The sequence below is a fragment of the Pogona vitticeps genome, chromosome 1 (genome assembly GCF_051106095.1).
Source record: "Pogona vitticeps strain Pit_001003342236 chromosome 1, PviZW2.1, whole genome shotgun sequence".
Taxonomy (NCBI): Eukaryota; Metazoa; Chordata; class Lepidosauria; order Squamata; family Agamidae; genus Pogona; species Pogona vitticeps.
Window position 1 is genome coordinate 44,422,250 of NC_135783.1, and position 24,304 is coordinate 44,446,553.

Here is a 24,304-nt window from a genome sequence, read left to right on the forward strand (position 1 = left end):
AAGATAAAATCTTAAAACACATGGAAGAGCAAGCCTTGCTGAGGGCAGGCAATGGTCAAGGGAATGCCCCCTTCCCCACTCATCCAAGTCTCAGTTATTCATGTCAGGTCTGCATCCATCTCCAGGATAAGGTCTTGGATAATCTGGGATTTATTGGATACAGACCTGGTGTTCAGCAACACCAGATTTAGAGTGGAGGGAGGGCTGGTCTGACTTCCTCAAGTCTGAAGTTGGTCACAGTGTCAGAACAGTGAATAGCCTTCAGTGGGCCTGCTCTAGTGCCATTAAAATTTAGCCATGGTGGCACTTGTGAATCTGCAGTGGCTTTCATAATGATGTCTTTGCTGCTGGGTACTTCTGTAGCTTCACAAACAGAAAACATTATAGAATTCACAGGCATTAAAACTGATAGTCAGTTGGAGTTGTAAGAACTACTATGACACAAGTCCTTTTAATTTTTATTTACTGTTCCACCACAGTTTAGAAGTAAACTAAACAACTAATGCAACTTTTAAGCCCTTATATACATTAAAATTCACATTCCAGACTCGTCCACGTTGACACCCTTTCATACTTTGTGACTGTGCCACTGGGCTGTGTGAGTCATGGTGGTGTTTGCCTAGGACAATTGTTGTGTTGTGTTGTTGGCGGTTGCTTTGGTGAGTGGTTGTATCTGTGTGCCAGGCAGCCAGTGCCTGGTTGGCTGGCTGCTTCCTTGTCCTTGTTTTTGTGTTGAGCAGCTGTCCATGCCCAAAGGGTATATTGAGAAAGAAAATGCCAAAGAGTCAATTAGAACTGGGCCAACTCTGTAGCCATGTAATTTTAAATGTTTGTTGGGAGTGGATGGGAAACTAAAGAATGAATTGGAATACAGTATGATGAAGAAGAGGAAGTCTGTGTGGCTGCATGAAATTCTGAACAAGAGTATTACACTACTTATTGAAGGTTCTCCTTGCCACTCTTCCATTCAGATCTTTTCTAAGATACTTTGGGCACGGTTGAATTGAAAAATAGGTTTTCAATAAATAAAATAAATGATTATAGTAAATATCAGAACTTTATGCTATGCTCCTTCTTTCTTACTTCTGAGTGATAAGAATGCTTCATTCCCTCTTTTAAATATATTATTTGCAATCATGTCACATTAGCTGGCTGGAGAACTGAGCAGTATAGGTATCAGACTGCAGAGCCAGAGGTTGGGATTTTGATTCCCTAATATACTTCCAGGGAGAAGAGAGAGCCTGAGGCTCCCAAAGACTTCCTCGGGGCAAAAGGAAGCCCTTGGGGAATCTCAGAACTTCAAGGGAGATGTAAAGTTTTGATTAATTTAAATTATTTCCAGTACCCGGATCCAGTTTGTGCCAACATAACTACAAAACCAGGATTTTGCTAATTAAATTTTAAATCTTAAAACAAAATTAGATCAGTTTTAAAACACAGTTTAAAATAGTTAAAATAACAGTAGTAATTTGTATTTTAAACAGAAAGTGACCTAACTGTTTAACACAACTCCTAAGCACAGAGTCACAGAGATTTTGTCTGAATAGAATTGTCTTTGTCTAATGGTAGAAAGTCAACAGGGAAGCAGCCAGTCTAGCCTCTGTTGGCAGGAAGTTGAGAGCAGCTGTTCAGAATGCCCTTAAATATTTAAACATTTGGACTGCATATCTGCTCCCAGATATCCCCTTAAACCTTTAGATAGAAGTGAAAAGAAAAAGAAATAACTGTTTGCACAACTTCAGAATTTATGTCTAATCCATGTCTCCACTAGTTAGATGAGGATAAGGATCAATTCCTTACCCTCATATTCCTGGAGGAATCCCAAGCCAGAATTAAGATTGCCAGAAGAAATATCAACAACCTCTGATATGCAGATGATACCACTCTGATGGCAGAAAGTGAGGAGGAATTAAGGAACCTTATAATGAGGGTGAAAGAGCAGAGTGCAAAAAAAAAAAAAAAAAAGGTCTGAAGCTCAACATCAAAAAAACCCTAAGATCATGGCCACTGGTCCCATCACCTCCTGGCAAATAAAAGGAGAAGAGATGGAGGCAGTGACAGATTTTACTTTCTTGGGCTCCATGATCACTGCAGATGGAGACAGCAGCCACGAAATTAAAAGATGCCTGCTTCTTGGGAGGAAAGCGATGACAAACCTCGACAGCATCTTAAAAAGCAGAGACATCACCTTGTCAACAAAAGTCTGAATAGTCAAAGCTAAGGTTTTTCCTGTGGTGATGTATGAAAGTGAGAGCTGGACCATAAAGAAAGCTGACCACCAAAGAATTGATGCTTTTGAATTGTGATGCTGGAGGAGACTCTTGATAGTTCCCTGGACTGCAAAGAGAACAAACCTATCCGTTCTGAAGGAAATCAACCCTGAGTGCTCACTGGAAGGACAGATCCTGAAGCTGAGGTGCCAATACTTTGGCCATCTAATGAGAAGAGAAGACTCCCTGGAAAAGTCCTTGATGGTAGGAAAGTGTGAAGGCAAGAGGAGAAGAGGACGACAGAGGACGAGGTGGTTGGGCAGTGTCATCAAAGCTACCAACATGAATTTGACCATACTCTGGGAGGCAATGGAAGACAGGCGGGCCTGGTGTGCTCTGGTCCATGGGGTCATGAAGAGTCGGACACGACTTAATGACTAAACAACAACAACGAAGGATCAATTATTTTTCCATGAGTGAAATCATCTGAATGGTACAGGAAGCAGCTTCACTCAAGTACTTCCTATTTGTTGAGTCAGTCATGTAGTTGTGTTTTCCTGATGGCAGCTGCTCTACTATCTAGTCTTACTGACTTGAGTTAAAAGATATTTAATTAACACATTTTCTTATTTTTAATTAGATTCTGTTTCTCCTTCATTACATGGGGAGTTCAACTTGAATTATAATCTCCCTTCCAAAATAAATGACTGGCATTAATCATTAATTCAAAAACTGGAACACAACAACTGGATTTAATTAATATGTTGCTACTTAGAAAACAATAAGGTTATTAAATTATAGGAATTAATTTCCTAATCTTCCATAATAGAGAATTATTTTTATTTCCTAGTAATAAAAAAATGGAAAAAATAGGAAGAATAGAAAAAAACATTTTCCCTGTAAGTTTCTTAAATACAGCAGCTGTTTTTCATTTTATTGACCAGAGGCAATCCTCTCATAAATTACAGTTGTTATCTGAACAGCCCTTAACATGAGGAAGTCCTTTGCGGACAGAGAGAGATTGTGTTGACATATTTTCTAGGTACTTCCATATGGGTATTCTGAACTATGATGATGGTGATTGAGGTGTATATTGATGAAAAGATGAAGGGTCAGAAGAAGTTCAATTACTGTATTCAAGAAATCCTATAAATATGTTATCCACTGATCAACACCAGTGGTTCCCAACCTTGGGTAACCCTTATGTTCTTAGATTGCAGAAGCCTTCCCCACTTGCTATGCTGGCTGAGGTTTCTGGGAGCTGCAGTCCAAGAACATCTGGGATACCCTAAGTTGGGAAACACTGATCCAAACCTCCACTAGATGGAGGAGTATGAGGCTTTTGAACAGAATGAATTCTGTAGGTCACGACAATGTTTAGGAAGCATTTTTTCTAAATATAACCTGTGAACACACCAAGGCAGAACTCACAAAACTGTTGCAGTATTATCAATGTACCCTCTAACTTTCAGCTCCGCTGGGCAGGGCTCCACTTGCACACAACTTTGCCCCTGTGTGTGCACGTGACTCTGCCCCTCACAGGGTTCCATCGTGATTGGAACCTGATACAATCACTGTGCAGAGGAGGAAGACAGCTGTGCACAGGAAGGCCGAGGCACACGTGCACACGCATGCGCGCACCCAGCTTAGAAAGAACCGTGAATATGATACAAAGTCTGGTGTTTAAACTTTAATTCGTATGGAATTAGCATTGTCATCATATGTCATTAGCACTGTTATAGTTCTGTCTAGATTCATTAGGAAATGTATCTATAACATTATAAATTCTTATGGTCTATAAACGACAGTGAAAGTTGGGTCAAGTCAATTTTTAAAATTTCACTTTTATGCTATATAAGAAGTTACGAAAGACTACATCATTATGTGCTTTGTGCTACATCAGCAGTTATAACATCTACAAGCAGAGTCAGTTGACGTTGAAACCTCTCCAGTTGTTAGGCTTCATGTGGAATATAACTGGTTTTGAAGCACACAATTTTTAGAGTTCATTAGAATGGTTAAAACACGGGATTCATTACTCATAAGTAATATAGAAGAACAGCTAGGTGATGAAAAAGACCATCAAAAAGGTTAACTGAATATAATGGTGTGGGTGGGTGTATGTGTGTGTATTATGTCAGCCGATCTAAGATATGAGTCTAACTGCATTGAAAATAGAGAGAAAGGCCAATATCCAGATGACATTATTTGCACATGTAAAGGCATTTTCAGAACTTTTCACATTTTCTGGGCTGCCCTGCACCTTAGAAAGGAAGTGATATAAGTGACTGATACTACAGTAATTCCTTCTCTGTCTACAGTATATGGTTTGTTTTCATGCTGAGAATTGTAAAGAAAGCAGCTCTCTCTTTTCTGCTATTCTTTGAAAATAATCAAATGATAAAATGCAAACAGAAATTAATTATATCTTGAGACATCTGGAGCCAGTAAGACTAGTCTGCATCATCATTTTGAATATGTAATTAACTTAAAGGACAGTGAACCCTTAGCCATATGGGATTTTGTTTTCTGTTGTTTTTGTTATTCTTTTTGAACTGTAGTATTGGCCAACTCTTAATTTGAAGACTAACAAATGTGATAAACAACTAGGGACAATGTCCAGATCCTCTAACCTAATACATTTATTGCTGTTAGTTATGTGTCCAAGCACTTGGATGAAAGTGCTTGTCTTATAGTATGTGTATCCATTATTTTAGTAAACCAGATCATACAGTGTTGAAGTACATTATTTGCCAGAAAATGATAGATTTTGGACTAGACAACCTTTTCAAAGTTTTAAGTGGGTGGTAACAGAATATGTGAGGTTCTGAAGCTTGGTTAGAAGAATCAGTAAAAATGCAAGTAATAGCTACTCAGGGATCAGGACTTGACTTGGAAATATCTTAGCTGAATAAAGTCAGTATACGTACATTAGAATTTGGACAGGCCCTCTAGTTGGATCTGAATGCCTTGGGACCACTGCTTGTTTACACTGAAGAATCTGAATGTAGAATACCAAGTAATGTCACTACTATATTCCATGTTGCAGCTTCATGCAGAGTAAGGGGAGGGAGTGTCACTCTTCTGACTTTTTTGGTAAAGGGGTTAATAATAGTTCGTCCTTCCGCACCTCTTACTTGGCTGGTTGCAGAGGTATTTGTTCTTTTGCCTATAATTCTACCAGGCCAACACTTTGCCCCTTGACCCTTATGCCACAGATCAGGCCACTTAAGTTTTCCTTTCTTCAATTCCACCGAACTCTGTTTATTAATGTGTCCTGGCATTGCCACTCGCTAGCCTTGCCCAACAGGTTAATTTTCAGCTTGGTGTGGCACACTGCTCTGCTTCCTTTGTCCACTGCTGAGGCACATGTTCATTATAGCTCTCTTGCCTCTAGACATGGATTTAGAGATGGGAAGAAAAAGATTATGAAGTGAAAAGAATGAAAAGAGTGAAAAGAATGTCAAGACTTCTTTCTCTTGTGTAGCCTGGCCTCATACATGCAAGAACAAGAGATGATCTGTGAAGGAAAAAGAAGTTACAGTGGGGTCTTGACTTGAGAACTTAATCCATATTGGAAGGCGGTTCTCAAGTCAAAAAGTCTGTAGGCCGTCTCCATTGACCTACAGTGCATTGAAAACCGATTAATCCCATAACAGGCTGTTTTTGTTCCATTTTGGTTTTTTTCTGGTCTGTAAGTCAATTCTCAGGCTGCAAGTCAAACCTAAATTTTGTGGCCAGAGAAGTCTGTAAGTCAAGCCGTCTGTAAGTCAAGCCGTCTGTAAGTCAAGGGGCCACTGTACTCTCTTTTCTGTGCAGTGATTGGCCTTGTTAATGTGTGATGAGTGCACAAATTAAAGTGGCAATGCCTAGGTGGCTACAATGCTTGTACTACCACTTTTTGGTCTTTATGGATTTTCCAGTGCTTTCACACTCCCTAAGCAACCAGACTCACAGTATGACCAAGTTATTTTTTGGATCAGTGACAATTTAGCACAAGGGCATATGAGAAATGTGACTGGATTTTATCAGCATTTGAACAAAGTTTGTTCTTTAAAAGAACAATGAGTGGTGGCTAAGAGTGTTGAAAATGGAGAAGAATACAAACAACAGTTGCCCTTGTAGACAGAATCTTTCCTTCTGTAAATGTTATTGCAGACTACAGTGAGTATTCTGCTTGTTTTGGAAAGCTACTGGTCCTAGAAGGTAAGAGGCAGAATAGATAAGATACATTGATACATCTTGTAAAATAATTCATATTTGAGCAGGACTGGGCTACAGCAGTACGCAGAGTGAGGCAAATGCATTAGGAAACAGATTTTGTCTGTCATAAGACAGGTTCAATTTTTTTTACTGCCAGACCAGTTCTGCTTCAGATAACAAAATAATTTTAAGGTCTTTTGGAAGCCAAATATGCCCCTTTGCTGTTATGTAATAGTATAACATTTCTGCCCTCTGTAAGGATGGAAATATGTATTAAGGTTTTTCTTAATACTGTACTAAGCTTCTTAGGCCATTGGTCTTCAGTCAGCATGTTAATGGAATTCAATATAGCACCACTGAGAAGATATTACCCTTGAATTCAGTGGGGCTCGTTCCCAGCAAAGAAGCTATAAAATTGAATATTACTGCATCTACTATGACAAAAATATTCTGTTAGGATACTGCTGTTTATTCCAACTGAAGCTGAGAACTACCTTCTTTATCTTACCTTAATCTTTATCTTTTTTTCAAATCTGGTGACTCCCATTTCATAGATTGGGAAACCTATGCCTACAATAGGGTTGAGCATCTTAAATACTTTTGCAAAGTGCAAACTGAAACACAGTTCAGTGCCCCCACAAAATTGAAGTCACCAGTTTCACATGGGAGACTCCACATGTACATGTTACATTACCTTATTAACTAAAATAACATTTTGTGCTTAATTATATCAGTTAAACATGTTTAAATTCCTGTTTTGAAGTTGTAGCAGTTGGTAATGACTCTAGCATTGGAAATTATTAGCAAGGCCAGCTGGTTCCATGCTGTCTTTCAGTGTAATCCCAATCTACTATAGCCAGAAGTGCCAGACATACAGTAGTTCTGTTGTAATGGCCATGTTAGTCTACCTGTCACAAGCAGATATAGTGGCAAATCATTTGGGTTTCTTTCCATTCCAAAGGGTCTTTCTTTATCAGAAGGTTTTGCTGATGGAAGGACTCTTTCCACAAATGAGGGGAAACTTTATCATTGTGGTCACTTTTGTCTAGTTCTGCAGCACATTTTCTTTGCACACAAAGGAGATTGGTGCAGGTTTAACTTCTGCAGATGTGAAACAATTCCTGGTTCAGTTTTCATTCTTTCTTGTCTGTCACAATGCAAAGTCAGAAACATTATACTGTAATGGAATGTTATAAATTTCCCTGAGACTGAACACATGAATGGAGATCTTCAGTGTTCCTTTTTCCTCTTCAAAAGTCACCTTATGCCTTCTAAGGGGAATTTTTTTCATATTTTGAGGGACAATATCTAGAGCTCTGGTGGGGAGGCTTTTCAGTTTAAAAAAACCCACCAATTTTGGTTAAAACTATTTTTCACTTAATAAAATTTGTTACAGCCAGATTTATAATAAAGAACCAACACAGACTTTAACACGGATTTTTAAAGCATATGTCACCAGGCTTACAGTGATTTACTTTCAAGACATGGTGTTGCCCTGTAGAAAGTTCATGGTAGAAGCAATATTTGAACCACAGACTGCCTCAGTCTCTAAACCATGACACTTCCTCAGAGCAACTTTAGTGAGGCTGTGGAAGGGACAAAGAACTAATTGAAAAGTGTCTGAGAGAAAAGAATCAAAACAGGAACTGATTTTTTTTTTAAGTTTTTGATTGGAGGTGGTTGGGAGCCCTGTGACACCTCAGTTCAAAAAACGTTATTCCTGGATTCCAGGAGCTGAAAAAATGTTCTGAAAATATAAATAAAACAAAGTTATTTTTTTTAAAAAAATCTTGGTTATAGATATGGTCACAGGAAACTTTGTGGGGTCTGTGGAACTCAACAGCAGCCTTGGGAGCCATATGTAACACAGAATCTTCGCTTTGTTCACCCCTCCACTCCACCAACAGTTCAATGTTCCACCCCATTCCTGGTAACAGGTTCCATCTGGAATCTTATCATAATATAATATTAATCATTAAGGGCTAAAAAACAAACTCCCAGTGGCCCAGGTAAGAAAATTATCAGTCATGGTGATCACCTCTTCAAAGGAGCTATTGATTTTGTATTCCTTCTGAATAGACAGAAATATTTTGAACAGCAACTTAATGCTGTTATGTTTCCTACCAGTTGCTAATTAGGAACACAGAATGTCAAAAGTCATTCATATATTTAAATCAATATCTGGTTAGCAGAGTTCCAACAGAAAAGGGACTTGTCTTTTTGATTCCTCTCATTTTAATCTTCACTATTTCTTCATGTTATAAAGGTAAAGGTAAAGGTTCCCCTTGACAATTTTTGTCCAGTCGTGTCATGTTATGCCTTCCGTCAAAAGTCTGAACAATACTTTTGTTAGTTTCATCTCTTTTCCATACCTTGGAGGATGGTACGTATATCCAGAAATTGAGGCCAAAACCAGCAGATTTATCACAGTCTTAATGACAGCTAGCTGCATGTTGAACAAATTCCTGAATTCCCCAAAGCTCCTTCTTCTTTAGCCAGAACATGTGGAGCTGCAGTATTCAACATTTTATTGGCACTGTTATCTTCAAATGAAGAATGATTCTTTCAGGAAAAAAATGAATTGGTATCAACTGTGGGAATATTTTTAGCAACTTGTTTGGTGAGCCTTCAGAATGTATAATTTTAAGAGTAATGTTAGCCAAGTTCTAACTTCAGTTTTATCCAGACTTCACTTAAAAGTTACCTTGTCCACACATCAAATTATTGGGATAAAAAGGTGTATTGCTGTAAGAATATGTGGATGCTTCATTGTTTCTTGGCTGAACATTTGTGTTCTTAGAAATTATAGAACTGGCAGTACAAAATGTTTATACCTCTCTATTTTTAGATGAAAAGAACTGTGTATGCAGCAGTGCTGAAATAATTTTCTAATTTTATTAGTAAATATAATATCTTTTCAGGGGTCATATCATTCATATTAGTTCACACTCTGTCTCTGCTAACATATATACTAGTTTGTATGATCCGTTCTGAAATGGCGGCAATAGAAATAATAAGCTGATTGTTTGGTCACCTACGCCAATAATTTTGTGCTGCAGCACAAACAATACTTCATTACATTATGGTGACAATGGAGCATTGTCCTTGAAGGGCAATGTGATATTGCAGTCATGTGACTTTGCAGATGTTAACCCTGCTTATTTTCTCTCTTGTGGTCCTGTATAACCACATGGTTGTATAACTGCATGCATCTGTACCCTAAAAAAGATTGTTCCGATTTTTGCTGCATAGCTAACAACTGTATAACACAAGAGTAGAATAGAACCCTAGGGAGGTATGCTGGTTAGCATCCTGTGTGTAAAAGTGCTTCTTGAGATGCATACTAGCCAGAAATCTAACCTTTAGGCTGATTTTGTGGCTGAGCATTATATTTAAAGAGAACATTATTCTGCCTTGTCTGTAATCAGCTTCTGACGGTGCCTGTTATAAATACAAATATGGGAACAATTAAATGCAGAAATTAACATTAAGCATATGACTAATCATTAAGATCATAATGAGGGCATGCATATGGATAGGTCCCCCTATCCATATGCATGCACTCTAAGCTGCACTCAAAGATTTACCTACAACTAGATTTATCACAGACAGGATATTCTGTGAGAGAGATAAGTAACAAAAACATTAACTGTTTGGCTGGAAATGACCCTCAGCTTTCAACTGAGTGTGGAGTTTGCAGAGTTGGGGCTTAGCCCTTTAGCAATAACAATTCAGAAAAACATTTATTGAATAGTTGTGGGTTTTTCAGACTCTTTAGCCGTGTTCTGAAATTTGTTCTTCCTAACATTTCACCAGTCTTTGTGGCCGGCATCTTCAGAGGACAGGAATCAGAACTCTGTCTGTGTTCTGGTGCAGTTTGTTTGGATAGTTTAGTATTTATAGCTGTGGATCACTTTTGTCCTTTTCAGGAGATGGGTGATTGTGGTGATCAGCGTCTTCTTGGTTGTGGGTATATTGTTGTGATAAGAGGGAGAGATTATCTGTCACTGTGATTGATGGGCATCATTAGCGGGTCTTTTGTGCACAGTTATCTCCGGTCCTTGTAACTGGGTAGAGTTGGTTGACCTTTTGCAGGCTGTATTTTTCAGTGCTGGGAGTCAGGCTTTGTTGAGTTTTAAATTTTCTTCTTTTTTGGAAAAAAAAGTGGTACTGGGAGAAAAGAAGAAAGTTTAAAACACCAAAGGGTAATGTTTGGTGCAGAGGACAATTTTCCTTCCCCAAATGTAGGGCTTCACTTTTTGCAGCATCCATACAGTAGATAAGCAGGCCCTCTCAATGGCAGACAAATGTCTCTCACCAGGTTGGAGCTTCCTGCTGATGAAAGTCACTGGATGTAGACCTCCACTGGTCATCCGCTTGGCATAGCACAACTCCCAGTCCCAGGTTTGATGTATCCGTATATATGATGAACTCCCAGTCGAAGTCCAGTGCAACAAGGACAGGTCTTGAAGTCTGAGCTGGCACTCTGATGTCCACTTGATGTCCTTGCCTCTCCTTTTCTGGGTGAAGCCTGATTTCTTTTTGACTTGTGGCTTTGCTTTCTCAACTGGGAAAATGGTAGGCAGTTTCTTCCTCTCCTCCAGAGCAGCTATGACTCCGTTCTTCCTCAAAATCTTATTGCTTTTAATAATAATAATAATAATATAATTTATTGTCATTGTAAGTAGATACACAGTATACCCATACAACGAAATTTTGTCTTCACCCTCACCAATAAACTCACCCACAGGTACTTTAGTAGCAAAACTCTTCATATGTGGGGAACCACTATCCCGGGTCACCTCAAGATTCACAGGCAAGCTTCTTTTAAGTACAATTTGTTGGATTGGCTTATTTCAGATGTATTGAGATTTCCATCATCTGGCTCTATTCCTTTAATCTCTGGTTTCTCAGGGCGGGGTTTGTTCTGCCAGATTCTCAGGACTTTTGCAGCTGCATGGGGAGCTTTCTTAATACTAGTATCCCTTCAACTTTCCAGGGCTGCTGCAACAAATCCTTAGGTCCTGACCCTGCCAACCGCAATTCACTCCCCTCTATGGGTCTCATCATCACCACTATGTCCTTGGGACAGAATGCTCTTTCCTGGGCTTTTTCATCATACCAGCCCCTCTGCTTTACATGAGCACTCCTCAAGTTCTGGCCTGCTATCTCTAAGGACTTTTGCAGACCCACATGTTGGCAAGGGTTCAAGATCCCTGGCAATGAGCATAGCTTCGCCTTCATCTTGTCATTCCCAGCACCACTCATTTGGCACGTATCACATGTCTGGCAATATTGTTTCACTTGCTTCCCCATTCCAGGCCAATAAAAGTTCTGTGCCAATTTTTGCTTGGTGCAAGAGATTCCCATGTGTGCCCCAAATACACCTCTGTGTGCTTTTTCTATAATCTTTAATCTGTATTTAACAGGGACAATTAGCTGTTTGTGGGGTCATCCCCACATGAGGTGCCATTGAAACCTCTCTATATAATAAATCTTTTTCCACACAACACCTCTCTGGGTGTTCAGGGGTCAGTGGAATGACTCTAATGGGTAACCACTTCTTACGACAAATACTAACCCCTACTAGCTAGGAATACCTTTAAACTCAAGCCCATTCAAGTTTTCACTGGATTGTTTCTTAACCCAGCACTGTGCCACCAATTTGTCACAATTCCACGTGGCCCCTATTTGTTCCACTAAACAAAGGAGCTCACGCTACATGTCCCTCAGCTGCCAACAATACTTATTATTAATGATAGATGTCCAGTCCACATGTCATTTTAAAAGAACCAAATAGAAATTGTTTATTGATACAGGTGTTTACAGAACAAGCAATGTTGTTAACTCTTAAACAAACATTCTTCTTTATCCACCCTCAACCACCATTCTCCCACCCAAACTTCACAACTCTGTCAACTCTCCAACTAACACTCTAATTCTCCATCTCAAAACCCTATCTAAATGTTATCCATGTCAATCTAAACTCCTGCTGCTGCTGAGTCTCTTATACCTTGTGACTCCAGCCCTCCAGCACTCCCATTTTGTTGTTGTTTAGTCATTAAGTCGTGTCCGACTCTTAGTGACCCCATGGACCAGAGCACGCCAGGCCCTCCTGTCTTCCAGTGCCTCCCAGAGTTGGGTCAAATTCATGTTGGTCACTTTGACGACACTGTCCAACCATCTCATCCTCTGTCATCCCCTTCTTCTCTCGCTTTCACTCTTTCCCAACATCAGGGTTCTTTCCATGGAGATTTCTCTTATGATATGGCCAAAGTATTGAAGCCTCAGCTTCAGTATCTGTCCTTCCAGTGAGCATTCACGGTTGATTTCCTTCAAAATGGGTAGGTTTGATCTCCTTGCAGTCCAGGGAACTCCCAAGCGTTTCCTCAAGCAGCACAATTGAAAAGCATCAATTCTTCGGCGGTCAGCCTTCTTTACAGTCCAGCTCTCACTTCCATACATTGCTACTGGAAAACCCATAGCTTTGATGATGCAGATCTTTGTCGGCAAGGTGATGTCTCTGCTTTTTAAGATGCTGTCTAGGTTTGTCATCACTTTCCTCCCAAGAAGCAGGTGTCATTAAATTTCATGGCTGTTGTCACCATCTGCAGTGATCACGAAGCCCAAGAAGGTAAAATCTGTCACTGCCTCCATATCTTCCCCTTCTATTTGCCAGGAAGTGATGCGACCAGTGGCCATGATCTTAGGTTTGTTTTTTGTTTGTTTGTTTTTTGATGTTGAGCTTCAGACCATTTTTGCACTCTCCCCTTTCACCCTCATTAAGAGGTACTTTAATTCCTCCTCACATTCTTCCATCAGAATGGTATCATCCGCATATCTGAGGTTGTTGATATTTATTCCAGCAATCTTAATTCCGGTTTGGGATTCATCCAGTCCAGCCTTTCACATGATGTATTGGTCTATTCAAATAGCATATGAATATTTATGAACTGGGCAAATGCCACATTGACCATGGCACCATATTCTATATGGAGAGGCATCCCAATCAAAGTTAGAAAGTGAAGGTAACTTTGTCAACAGTAGGAATAGCAACAGGAGAGTAGTGGCAGGATTATGTGCAAACCAAACACTGTCCTAATCATGTCATTGCACCTACCAGTACATTCCCTAATCATAGACATTTCTGCAGTCATTTCAGACAGTTCCTAGCTGACCATTTTGAAATTCAGCTACTTCCATTCAGTTTTATTAAACAGTTAAAACTTTTAATGACTCTTCAGAAAAGAAAATAGTTTAAACCAGCACATGTTCTCTTTCTGCCATTTCTTCACAGCCATAAGGGCAAGAAACTCCTTTGTTAAAATAAAAGCTGAGATTGTTCAGTTCTGTAAATAATATCAAGGTTGGTGATCGAATATGCACAGGCTAGTGTGTGTTCCTGATAGAAAGGGATAAATGCAGGACTAGAATGAGGGTGCAATATGTGTGCCCATCACACCAAATTAGAAGTAAAGTCCTTCCCCTGTACCTCTAATTTAATAGTAAGTGCCAGACCAAGAGCAGAAGTGTCTGTGCCAAAGCAATAATTGAGTCAGTACTGTGTTGTTATAATCCACAATGTTTAAAGTTTGTCCAGAAATGTTAATCTCTCTGATCTGCTTCCAATGCAATCAATACATAAAATAATTATAACAGTAAAATCATCCATCAATAATGACACATGATTTCCTTCTTTTGTCTCATTATCAGCAAAAAGCAGAAAAAATATTTTGTAGAGCCTTTCATTTAATTTAATTTAAATAGCCAAGAAGGGGTTATACTTGTAGAAATAGTTCAGTCATAATCTCTTATATGGCCTTAGCCAAAAAGCCTTAAGAGCTACTGCAAGATATAGCATGGTGATTTATACATAGGTATAGTTCTGTTTTTTGTATTAATAAAATGTTCCATGATTTAATCATAATACATTCCTTATAGGACAAAATATTATTTATTTTATTATTTATTTATTTATTTGATTTATATCCTGCCCATCTGGTCTGGTCAACCACTCTGGGCGGCTTCCAATAAGGTGTATACGAAAACATAAGAATTTTACAAACAGTCCATAACACATACAATAATAAAACAAATAATAAATGAAAGAAAGAATTAAATATTGACAGGATTTTTTATCTTTGCATATTTTCAGTATAATATGGATCATATTTATTTATTTGCATAAAGTATTTTTTACCTTACTGTTGTAAGAGGTTCCCTAGAAACTTGTGTAACATTCATGATAGAGCCCCTACCTGCAGGTCCACGATCAAAAAGATGAAATACAAAAGGGAAATGGTGTAATGAGTAAAGGAAAAGCAAACTCTGGCACTTTTGCCAAGTTACAAAGCTGTTTTAACAACTACCTTGAATAGGAATACAATTGAGGCAAGTCAGTGTTTTGCTTGTCTGCTTGATGTGAGGAAGCAGCTGGAAAAAATAAAGTATATGATCTTAATGTTTGCACTAGACCTGGCATTAATGGATTCTGCCCTGATTCCTCTAAAACATTTCTCCCAGTAGTCTTGACTTTGTTTTCACCTCATTCCTATTGTCTTATCCCATTATTGTCTCTTTTCTCTAAGCTCTTCTCTTTCTTTCCCTTTCTATTTCCATCCCACCCTCCCCAACAAATACCTTCCTTTATCACAGTACAGCCCTTCCACCTTCTTTATTCCTAATTGGCTGGTGTTGACATATGCAGGTATGCTCTGTTTCTGGACTTCAATTACCAAAATTTTCTAAGAATTCCAGGAATTAGCAGCCCAGAAACCTAAATCACCACAGCTGCAGGTTTTGGCACCCTTCCCAAGAGAAGGGCTCTCACATGATTTCACCTGCATCATCAGTGTCTCCATCTTTCCTATTTCCGGGCTTGCCGTTGTTCATTTGTAAGAAGAAAAGGGAGGAAGCTGCTGTAGTGCTTCCCGAGAGTCTTAATCTCGCTGCCCTTTAGGCCCTATAGAGGGTGCCTTACAAAGAACTATAATTCCCAGGAAACACTACAACTCCTCTCCTTTTTTTAAACAAATCAACCACAGAGAAGCAGAAGAAGTCCATGGTACAGGCAAAATCTGTTGAAAGCCAGGGGTGGTGGTGGCTGAGGTATGCTGAGTTGGGTTTCTGGACTTCGTTCTAGAATTAATGGAGAATTCAGGGAATTAAAGTATCAAAATATGAGAGATGACAGTTCTATTGATGTATACTCCACTCTTATGTTGGCTCTTCACACCCCTACTGCAATCTAGTCATTGGGGGGCAGAATCTTGCAAAACACAGCTGAACACATGATTGTTTGGCCCACAACGTCTAATTCTGCAGGCCAGATCATCCCAACCTGTCCCTTTTTTCTTTGTTCTAAGAAGGTTACATAATTTATACAGAAATGACCAGAGCTGACTAACAGCAGACCTTGCTCTTGTGACACTGGCACTTTTGTGACATAACTGACCATTGGTGCCACCATGATGGCAAACCAGGTAAATTCCTTCTATAGTCAGGAGTCTGATAGAATCACTACTGCAAGATTTCTCTTGAGGGGCAGGAAAAGTCAAACAAAGCTAACACATGCAACATACAAGTTAAAATCTCATCATGGAAGAACAGGCATAAGTAGTTTTGGAAGGGAAAACATTACTTTGGACAGAAAATGTTCTCAAACATTCTATCATTTATTTATTTATTTATTTATTTATTTATTTATTTATTTATTTATTTATTTATTTATTTATTTATTTATTTATTTATTTATATCTTATATGCCACCCACTCTACCCAAAGGTCTCTGGGCGGCTTACAACAATTAAAATTCAATAAAAATACAATAAAAGATAAAGATTAAAATACAATTAAAATTGCCTTCAGAACCCACAGTTGATGTTATTTCAGTTAAAAGCCTTCTGGAACAGGAAGGTTTTGACCTGGTGCAGAAATGTCATCAATGTCAGCGCCAGACGAATTTCAGTTGGGAGGGCATTCCATAGTCTGGGGTCAGCTGCCGAAAAGGCCCTTTGTCTACAAGCCATCCCTCTTACCTCCTTGAGGGATGGCTCTTTCAAAAGGGCCCCCTAGCTAGATCTTAACTCCGGGTAGGCTCATATGGAAGGAAGCGGTCCCTCAGGTATCCAGGGCCCAAGCCATTTAGGGCTTTATATGTCAAAACAAGCACTTTGAATTGGGCCCAGGCAGCAACTGGTAACCAATGTAACTTAAACAGAATCAGCTTGATGTGTTCTCTAGCGGCCCCACCACTCACCAGCCACGCAACTCGATTCTGGACCAGTTGCAGTCGCCGGACCATTTTCAAAGGCAGCCCCACGTAGAGCGCATTGCAATAATCTATACGAGATGTTACCAGTGCGTGTGTAACTGTCATGAGACTCCACCCGTTCATGTAGGGCCGTAGCTGGTACAATTTCCGCAGCTGAAGGAAGGCGCCCCTGGCCACCGACTCCACCTGGAAAGTGAGCTTTAACTGACTCTTATTCTTAATTGAACTGGTACTGAAAACAGCAACACACATGAGTTTGAGCATGTTTTTTCTAGCATGCCTCTGCACAGAGCATCTGTTTTTATTTGTATGATACCATAGTATTAATAGTATCAGACACAGAGAAAGGCAGAAAAATGTTGTATGTAAATAATTTTTTGAATATCAATTTTATAGCCTAAGCTAGAAAGCTGCTATCATAATCAGCTTCCATGCTGTCTTTTCCCCCACTGAATACTTTGTCTGTCCTGAAACTTTATCAAGCTGTGATTTCAATGAGAGGGTATAGGAAGGCGCACTCTAAGCCATGCTATGTTCCGACTCAGCTCTGGTGCTAATTTGCTATGCCAACCTTAAACACTTATGAAAGATTTCAAACCATGAATCAGCATACTTACCTCAGTTTCAAGATGATGAATAGCCCTTTTTCCAGTGGCTAAAGCCTCATTAATCTCAAAAGGAAAATTACTTTTTCAGAATACTATCTTGATCAGCAAAATTTTGCTTTGGAACTCTTCCCTAATGGAAAGGTCTAAATAATAAATAAAGCCAATGGGGTTAGTGACATTATTTGAACCGTGACTTCAGTGAAATGGTATAGGAGAAGGCACTGTAATTCTAATTTCAGTGCTTGGATTTAGGGCAGATGTTAATAGCATTCAGGATTAGGGATGTAATGAGTACAGTACTCTGAATGTTTTTGATCCTGGAAGTTCCACTCAGCCATGGAAGCTCACTGAGGGAGTGGAACTAATACACTTACCTTGAAAGCGCTATTAGGATTGCTATAAGTCAGTTCCGACTTATAACAACAATGGCAACAATAATTTGAAAAGCTGTGTATAGGAGATGTGTATCAAACTATATAAGATTATGCTTTCATATCCTTCTGTGCTTGAGAACTACCTCTTCATTTTCAGAACAGTAATGTATTTCTTAACAGTACAATTATTTCTCACTGGCTCAGTTTTAACCATCCTTTCACATCCTGCTGTGAAATCATTATGGTGATCCCATATTCCCTTGAACTCAATAGATTCTCAAACTGCTTCTCATTTTGGCTTCCTTTCTTCCTCTTCTTTATACATGGGTTCTGATGAAGTTATTCCCATGTGTACATTATTTTAAAATATGTTCAAATTTATACAATACATAAAATAAAGATACGTTCCAGCCAAATATTTCTTTAAAGAAGTGCAGCCATAGTGAAAACTTATCCTGGAATCTTTTGTGCTCTCACATTTATCATGAAGTTTCCCCAGGAAGCTAGGAAACAGTGTAGCTCTTCCAGCACTAACAAAAATTGATTTAAAGTGGAATCACCAAGGTCTGTTTTTGACCCCTTATAATTGTACCTTATCCAGCAAGGATCCAGTGTAGAGTGCAAGTATATAGGCACCCATCATATATACTTTTTTGAAATACAATTTCTTATTGCTTTTATGACGTGTAAACTTACTGAAGTTTAGTTTAGTTCTCTCCCTTAATAAGGAATTCATTTTTTACTAGAAATTATACAATCATTATGGCAGTAATTAGTATAATAAATCAGGTGTAATTCAGTGAGTTGGAGTGCCTGGCTACAGAGCCAGGAGCTGGGATTTTGAATATCCACTGTGCATTCTGGGAGCGGGATCAGTCAAGATCACCCGGAACCTGTGTGCTGATGGGGTGATGTGCCTTGACAGTGGTGTGGCTTTGGATCAGTTACATGGTTTGATAGCATCAATAAAAAGAACAACTAGTAAGCTACTTTTGAATATTTTATACCTACAAACCCCTCAAAGGTTCACCATAACTCTGAATGGACTGGATGGCAATTAATTTAAATCAGATATTAAATTAAAGTTTAAAAATAACTGATGGATAATGAAGAGACATAAATTAAAATTGGCATGTAAAAACATGGGAATATATTTAAAGATAATCAAATGTTCAAATGGAATGGGGGGAGATCTGAATTTCACATAGTCTCCACATGCTGCAGGAGTGCAGGAAGTTTCAACAGGCTCCTCGTCAGGCCAGGTTCACATGAAAGCAGGAGGGGAAGGATCGTAGCTAAGTGGCAAAAATACAAGCTTTACATGTAGAAGATTCCAGGTTCAGTTTACAGTTAAAAGGAGCAGATAGCAGGTGATGGGAAGTAACTTTCCTGGAGACACCAGAGAGATGCAGCTAGCACTTAAAATACGGGTCTAAATGGACACATTGATCTGGTGCAAGGTTTCCTATCTTTCTATAAAGTAATGCCTCCAGTTTATGATTCATATGTAGCTCTCCCAATTTTGACTGCTATGAACAAAGGAGAGAAATCAGTGTAGATACATTTGTAGAAAAATACTTCAAAATAAAATGCCTTTCTTCTCCATGATCATCTATGATGCACATAGCTAAATTTTGCACCTGTGAAGACCAGCCCTTCAGGACATTCCAGGGCTTTTAAGCCTGATGACGAGCTCCCTTCTTTCGTCTCTTCTGCGCATGCTCCCAGATCCATCTCATAGTTCCCCCAGGCCTTTTGTCCACCACAAGTAGCAGCACCAAAAAAAGGGTGCTCCAGAGGTTTAAAAACAGTTTTCTCTTCAAACAACTTTTTTTCATTTTAGTACTTCTCTTATCACTTCTTCATGTATGCCCCAATATTTTGTTTTCATCTTTCCCTTGTCAATCACCTTTTTTAAAAAATGCTACTATGATCACATTTTTTCCTTGCCCTTTTCCCTGTTATTGTTTATCGCTGCCTCTGTCTTGCTTAAAAGGTGTTCTGGGTGTAAGGTCAAAATACCACACATGGACCAACACACCAAATTCAGCTTCATAAGCATCCTTATCAGGAGTGGGTTGGAAATCTCTCCTAGACACCTTTCATTTTCTCCATCCTATATTGTTAAAAGATGCTGATCTGTCTGTCATGGAGCTCCTATGCCTACACCGCAAGCATCTTGTCTCTGAATTTTCTAGTTCTGACCTAGTAATGTATCTAAGCCAATATCTGATCGATATACCTCCTTCTCCCATGTAATCCCCTCCAAATCCCATGACCTTAAAATTTGAATTATTGAACAATCTGTGAAAAATCTGGGGCCTATTACACTTCATTAGTGATCCTTGATTCTGATGAGTACATTTGGGATTCCATCTATGGATTTCCTATTTCAGGTTATTTGAAGAGTCCTCTGATTAGTTTCTCTCTCCCACCTTTGTATCCACACCAAATTCTTGATAAAGCTTTTTAATTTGGAATCTGGGGTTTGACCATATACTTTAACATTTTTTCCTTGTATGCCTGACTCCACTTTTATACTATATTCTTTGACTAAGAGAATAAGCAGGCTGTGCAGCTCGTGTATATAAATGATCTGATCCATAGCTGTATTAAGCATGGAAGTTTTAGAACATCTGTCCTAACTACCCTCCTCTCCTATTCTCAGAATACTGAAATGTTTAGAGATTTTTTTTAAAAAAAAAATGCTGGATTAGTAGTAGCTGTTTCCCGTCAGTAGTTTTATGAAGCCTGTTTTTCTTCCACTCCACTTGGCTATCAGAGTTTCATGATATATATATTTAACAGTATCAGATTATATTTCTATGGGAGTGATTGTACTGCTATATTAGGACTCTATTGCAGAGCAATGTGTTACATAAAGTAATGCTTTGAGCCATATCATTCATTTCTTGTAGCACTGGCAGTGTCCAGATAAAGAACAAAGAGACTTGTGGCATGAGATGCATCTGCAGAAGTGGGCTGCCGTCTGCAATAGCTCATGCCAAATAAAACATGTTAGTATTCAAGATGCTGTAAGAGGCAGCAAAACCAGCACACAAAACTTGGCTTCTGAAAAGATAAGGACATAAGATTTAGGAGATCTCTTTCCTAGCGATGCAAGGTATATTCCTGTGCTGTCTGCACAATGTAAGGAAAACTAGAAAAACATAAAAAGTTTAAATATTGATGGTTGAGGTGCTGAAAAATCTTTAATCCATTTTATTTTACCTTTGCACAGACAGCTTGAAAGAAGAGATAATGCAACGTCACATGCAAAGAGCAGCTCAAGGTGGGTATAAGACAGTAGTACTCTTTACCTCTATGCAAAAGTGCCCATGTGTTATCAAAAGTCTTCTTGATGTTCATTATGCTCCCTGCCCAATATATTTCAAACAGTACTATATACATTTCCCTCATTTTACTGAAGAATCATATGATGGAACAACAATAAAAACAAGTTTATTACCATTGTTAGTGATAGCTACTGAAGATTTAGCCCTTTTGATTTACTAGGCATACACTATTCCACTACTTGATGGAATAATCCTTTGATCTATTTTGATTTATGCCTGGGTTTGTTTTATTTAGCAGTTGTCCTGGGATGAACTGTGACATCAGAGCCTGTGAACAGATAGAAGAACATATGCACTGCACATGTTTCCAGATATCTCTGGAAAAGCTGATGAACCTTCTCAAATGTATAAGTAGTCTTCATTCTTCACAGATGCTAATGTGTGAAAGGCTGTATTAAATATTAATTCATTTGCTTTGAACAAATAGATGATCATGGATTCCAGTTCAGTGGCACTGAAAATGACAACACAGCAATTTCTAATATTTTTCATATATCATAATAATATCAGATTATTGATTGTTTTGCTAAATCACAAAGAAAGATTGAGAACCGTGTTTGTGGATTGAGAATATTTTTTTCTTCTTTATTGTATCTTCTTCGACAGAGACACCTGTGAGCTTTCCTAGAAGCTATTTCTGTAACCATAAATACATCAGGACATTCAGGGAAGCAAACCGATTGATAGCAAAATTAATTAAGATTTCTTCTGTTTCAAATCTTGGTTTAAACAGCTGCCTTTGATCTAAAATGGCCATCTCTGTGGACATAATATCACTTACACTTTGAATAATGATCTGTTTCCCTGTTGGACTTCTAGAAATGTACATTTCTAATATAAGATAACCTTCATAGAAGACAGACTTTCATTTTTTTCTTGCCACATCAACATATACAGAAAGTTCAGGATTCTCAATGACATGCTGTCAATAGTTCAAGGAGTAATTGCATCCCAGCAGATAAGATATGCTAGGAAAAGGAAAAGTAATGTGGACCCATTGTTAAGCATAAGAACTAGCTCTGAATTATATCAAAATTCACATGTAAAAACTCATAAGGCCCCTTGTATTGGGTTGCTGTAATAGCCCACATTGCTTGTGCACCCATGGTGAAACAAAAAACAAACAAAAAATTCTAAGAACCATGATGTGTCTTTAAAAACTGCTGGGACCAGGGAGAAGCAATGTAATTGTCAGTCCAGGTTCCAGCATAATGAATAACCCAGTTAGAGTGGTTCTTTTCCTAGAGTAAGTAATAGACATACTACTAGATGCAGGCATGTGCTGTAGCAAGCCTTGTCTAAGCAGAGGTCATTTTTCTGTCTGTGAAAAAAGGAAAAAATGCCTTACTTGCCATTTGCGCTTTTCATAAATGCTTGTATTTTATAGGCAAAATCCTGTTGTGTAAAGTTGCACTGTGCAAACAGGATCTGGCATCAGTAATATTTAATTTATAACTAATTTTAAAGATTCCTATTCCCCTGCCCACCACTTCCAAGGTCTAGGACTCCTGGCAGCAGCAATCCAGCAGCAATTTTTGACTATTAAAAGCTCCCCTCCCTCATCTGGACAATCCCAATTGCTTCCCCAGGGCAAAAGGGATCCCTAGAGAGTCTTGGAACCTGAAACCAGTTCAATTCATTTAGATTAAGTATTACTAGCACTGGATCCAATTTATGTTTCATAACTTTACCCCAGGAGGATTTTGCCCTACATACACTATATCTGTATAGATGAATTGGTTGACTGGCTAATTAAGTATATGATAGTCAATCATCATTTGTTATTATCTATGTGTTGCCTAATCTGTATTGAGTGCTGTATAACAAACAAATAAACCATGGATCTTGACCACAGGTAACGTGGAGGGAAGGGGGAACCTTACAGAAGCTGGGAGATAGTCTAACCAAGTCAACATGAGATTTGGACTGATAGAGAGATTGAACTGAAATGCAGTAAAATTTCAAATTGTAAAAGAAACAGATACTGTAGATCTGATATAATTGCCAGTTAACCTATTCATAGAGCATGGGGCTCCCTTACCCAAAATTTCCAAATGCCCCTGTTTGGTTATGAAATACCTATCCCAAAGGATGATCAGTTCCAAGAAAAAGAGAAGACAAAGTGAAAATTACAGAAAAGCACTGTCTTCTGCCTTTTACATTTGAGATAATGATCTGACATTTTGGCAGACATAGCTGTTAAGACAACAAGAAATATTAGTAAGAGCAGAGAGGTAAACGAGAGAATGGAAAGATACAGCTGGATATTGTCAGTACAAAAGTGGTATTACAAGCCAGCAGAAGAAATCAAATTTGTAAGAAGCAGCACATAAGTATTCAAAGTTTTTAAAATTAGGTATTATAACAGATCATTCAGTTAAACATTCCAGCCTTCCTGATGCCCACTCAATTTTCCTCATTCCTTCAACTTATATATGAATGAACATTCAGGGCTTTATTGCCTAGCTATATAAAATGCTTGTTATTTGATTGATTATCTCCCTTTCTCCCAAAGAATTTTCAACTCTTTATTCTTGGGCAACTTAGATATAAGATGCGTTGTGATGATGACATCTCTATTGCATGCTTCCTAGTTCTGCCTATCAGATCTAGGGGTAGAACAAGTTACAAACCTAGTTACTTATGTATATTGACTATCAATATATTATCTCTATCAGCTGATTATCTACGTCTGCCAATCACAGCTACACAAATATGTCTAAGAGGTTGTCTGATCACAACCCTGGTTTCCGCTAAAATACAAAAAGGACCATGCTTCCCCAGACAGTTCACTTTTTTCCAATTTCTTCAGTGATTTGGATTTCCTGTTCTTTCTCCTTGCTTGGCAGATTTCTCACATACTGATATCAGGTGGTTTTCATGTAAATTCAGAATATTTATGATTTATGGTTAATGCTATTGCTGTTTGAACTGTTTAAATCCACACTAAAATTATTCGCCACAGGCAACATAGTATGAAAATTTAACATGCATCCAATTTCTCATGGCATTTGATGTTCTTAATGTTGCTTCAGTGCAACAGTGCTTTCTGGTGTTTTTAATACAATTGAAAAAACAACTCACATCTATCTGTCAATTTCTTCACAGCAACCATGTTGTGCTTTTGAACTCATTTACTAGAGTGACCTCTAGTGGTATTTCTTCATTTAAAACACATAAGAAACTTCATTTTTCAGATGTTTCCCTGAGTGCAGAGTAAAACACTTGGCTTTAATAGTTTTTTTTTTAAATTCTGAGACTAAAAGGTGGTTGATCAAGT

At 38.5% G+C, this 24,304-nt stretch overlaps 2 protein-coding genes across 3 annotated transcripts in view; both read left to right on the plus strand.

Moving 5' to 3' along the window:
• Nucleotides 1–24,304, plus strand: part of LOC144586395 (uncharacterized) — a 593,808-nt gene that overhangs the window by 255,867 nt on the left and 313,637 nt on the right. The window lies entirely within an intron of this gene.
• Nucleotides 1–24,304, plus strand: part of KIF6 (kinesin family member 6) — a 235,694-nt gene that overhangs the window by 172,692 nt on the left and 38,698 nt on the right. Inside the window, exons 15-16 of one of the 2 annotated variants that reach the window (XM_078383032.1) lie at nt 20,910–20,960; nt 21,260–22,915. In XM_078383032.1, coding sequence (XP_078239158.1) covers nt 20,910–20,960; nt 21,260–21,422 — 214 coding nt within the window. In that variant the 3' untranslated portion in view covers nt 21,423–22,915. Of the gene's footprint in view, nt 1–20,909; nt 20,961–21,259; nt 22,916–24,304 lie in introns of those variants that run through there. The other variant, XM_072991469.2, reaches the window with a different exon arrangement.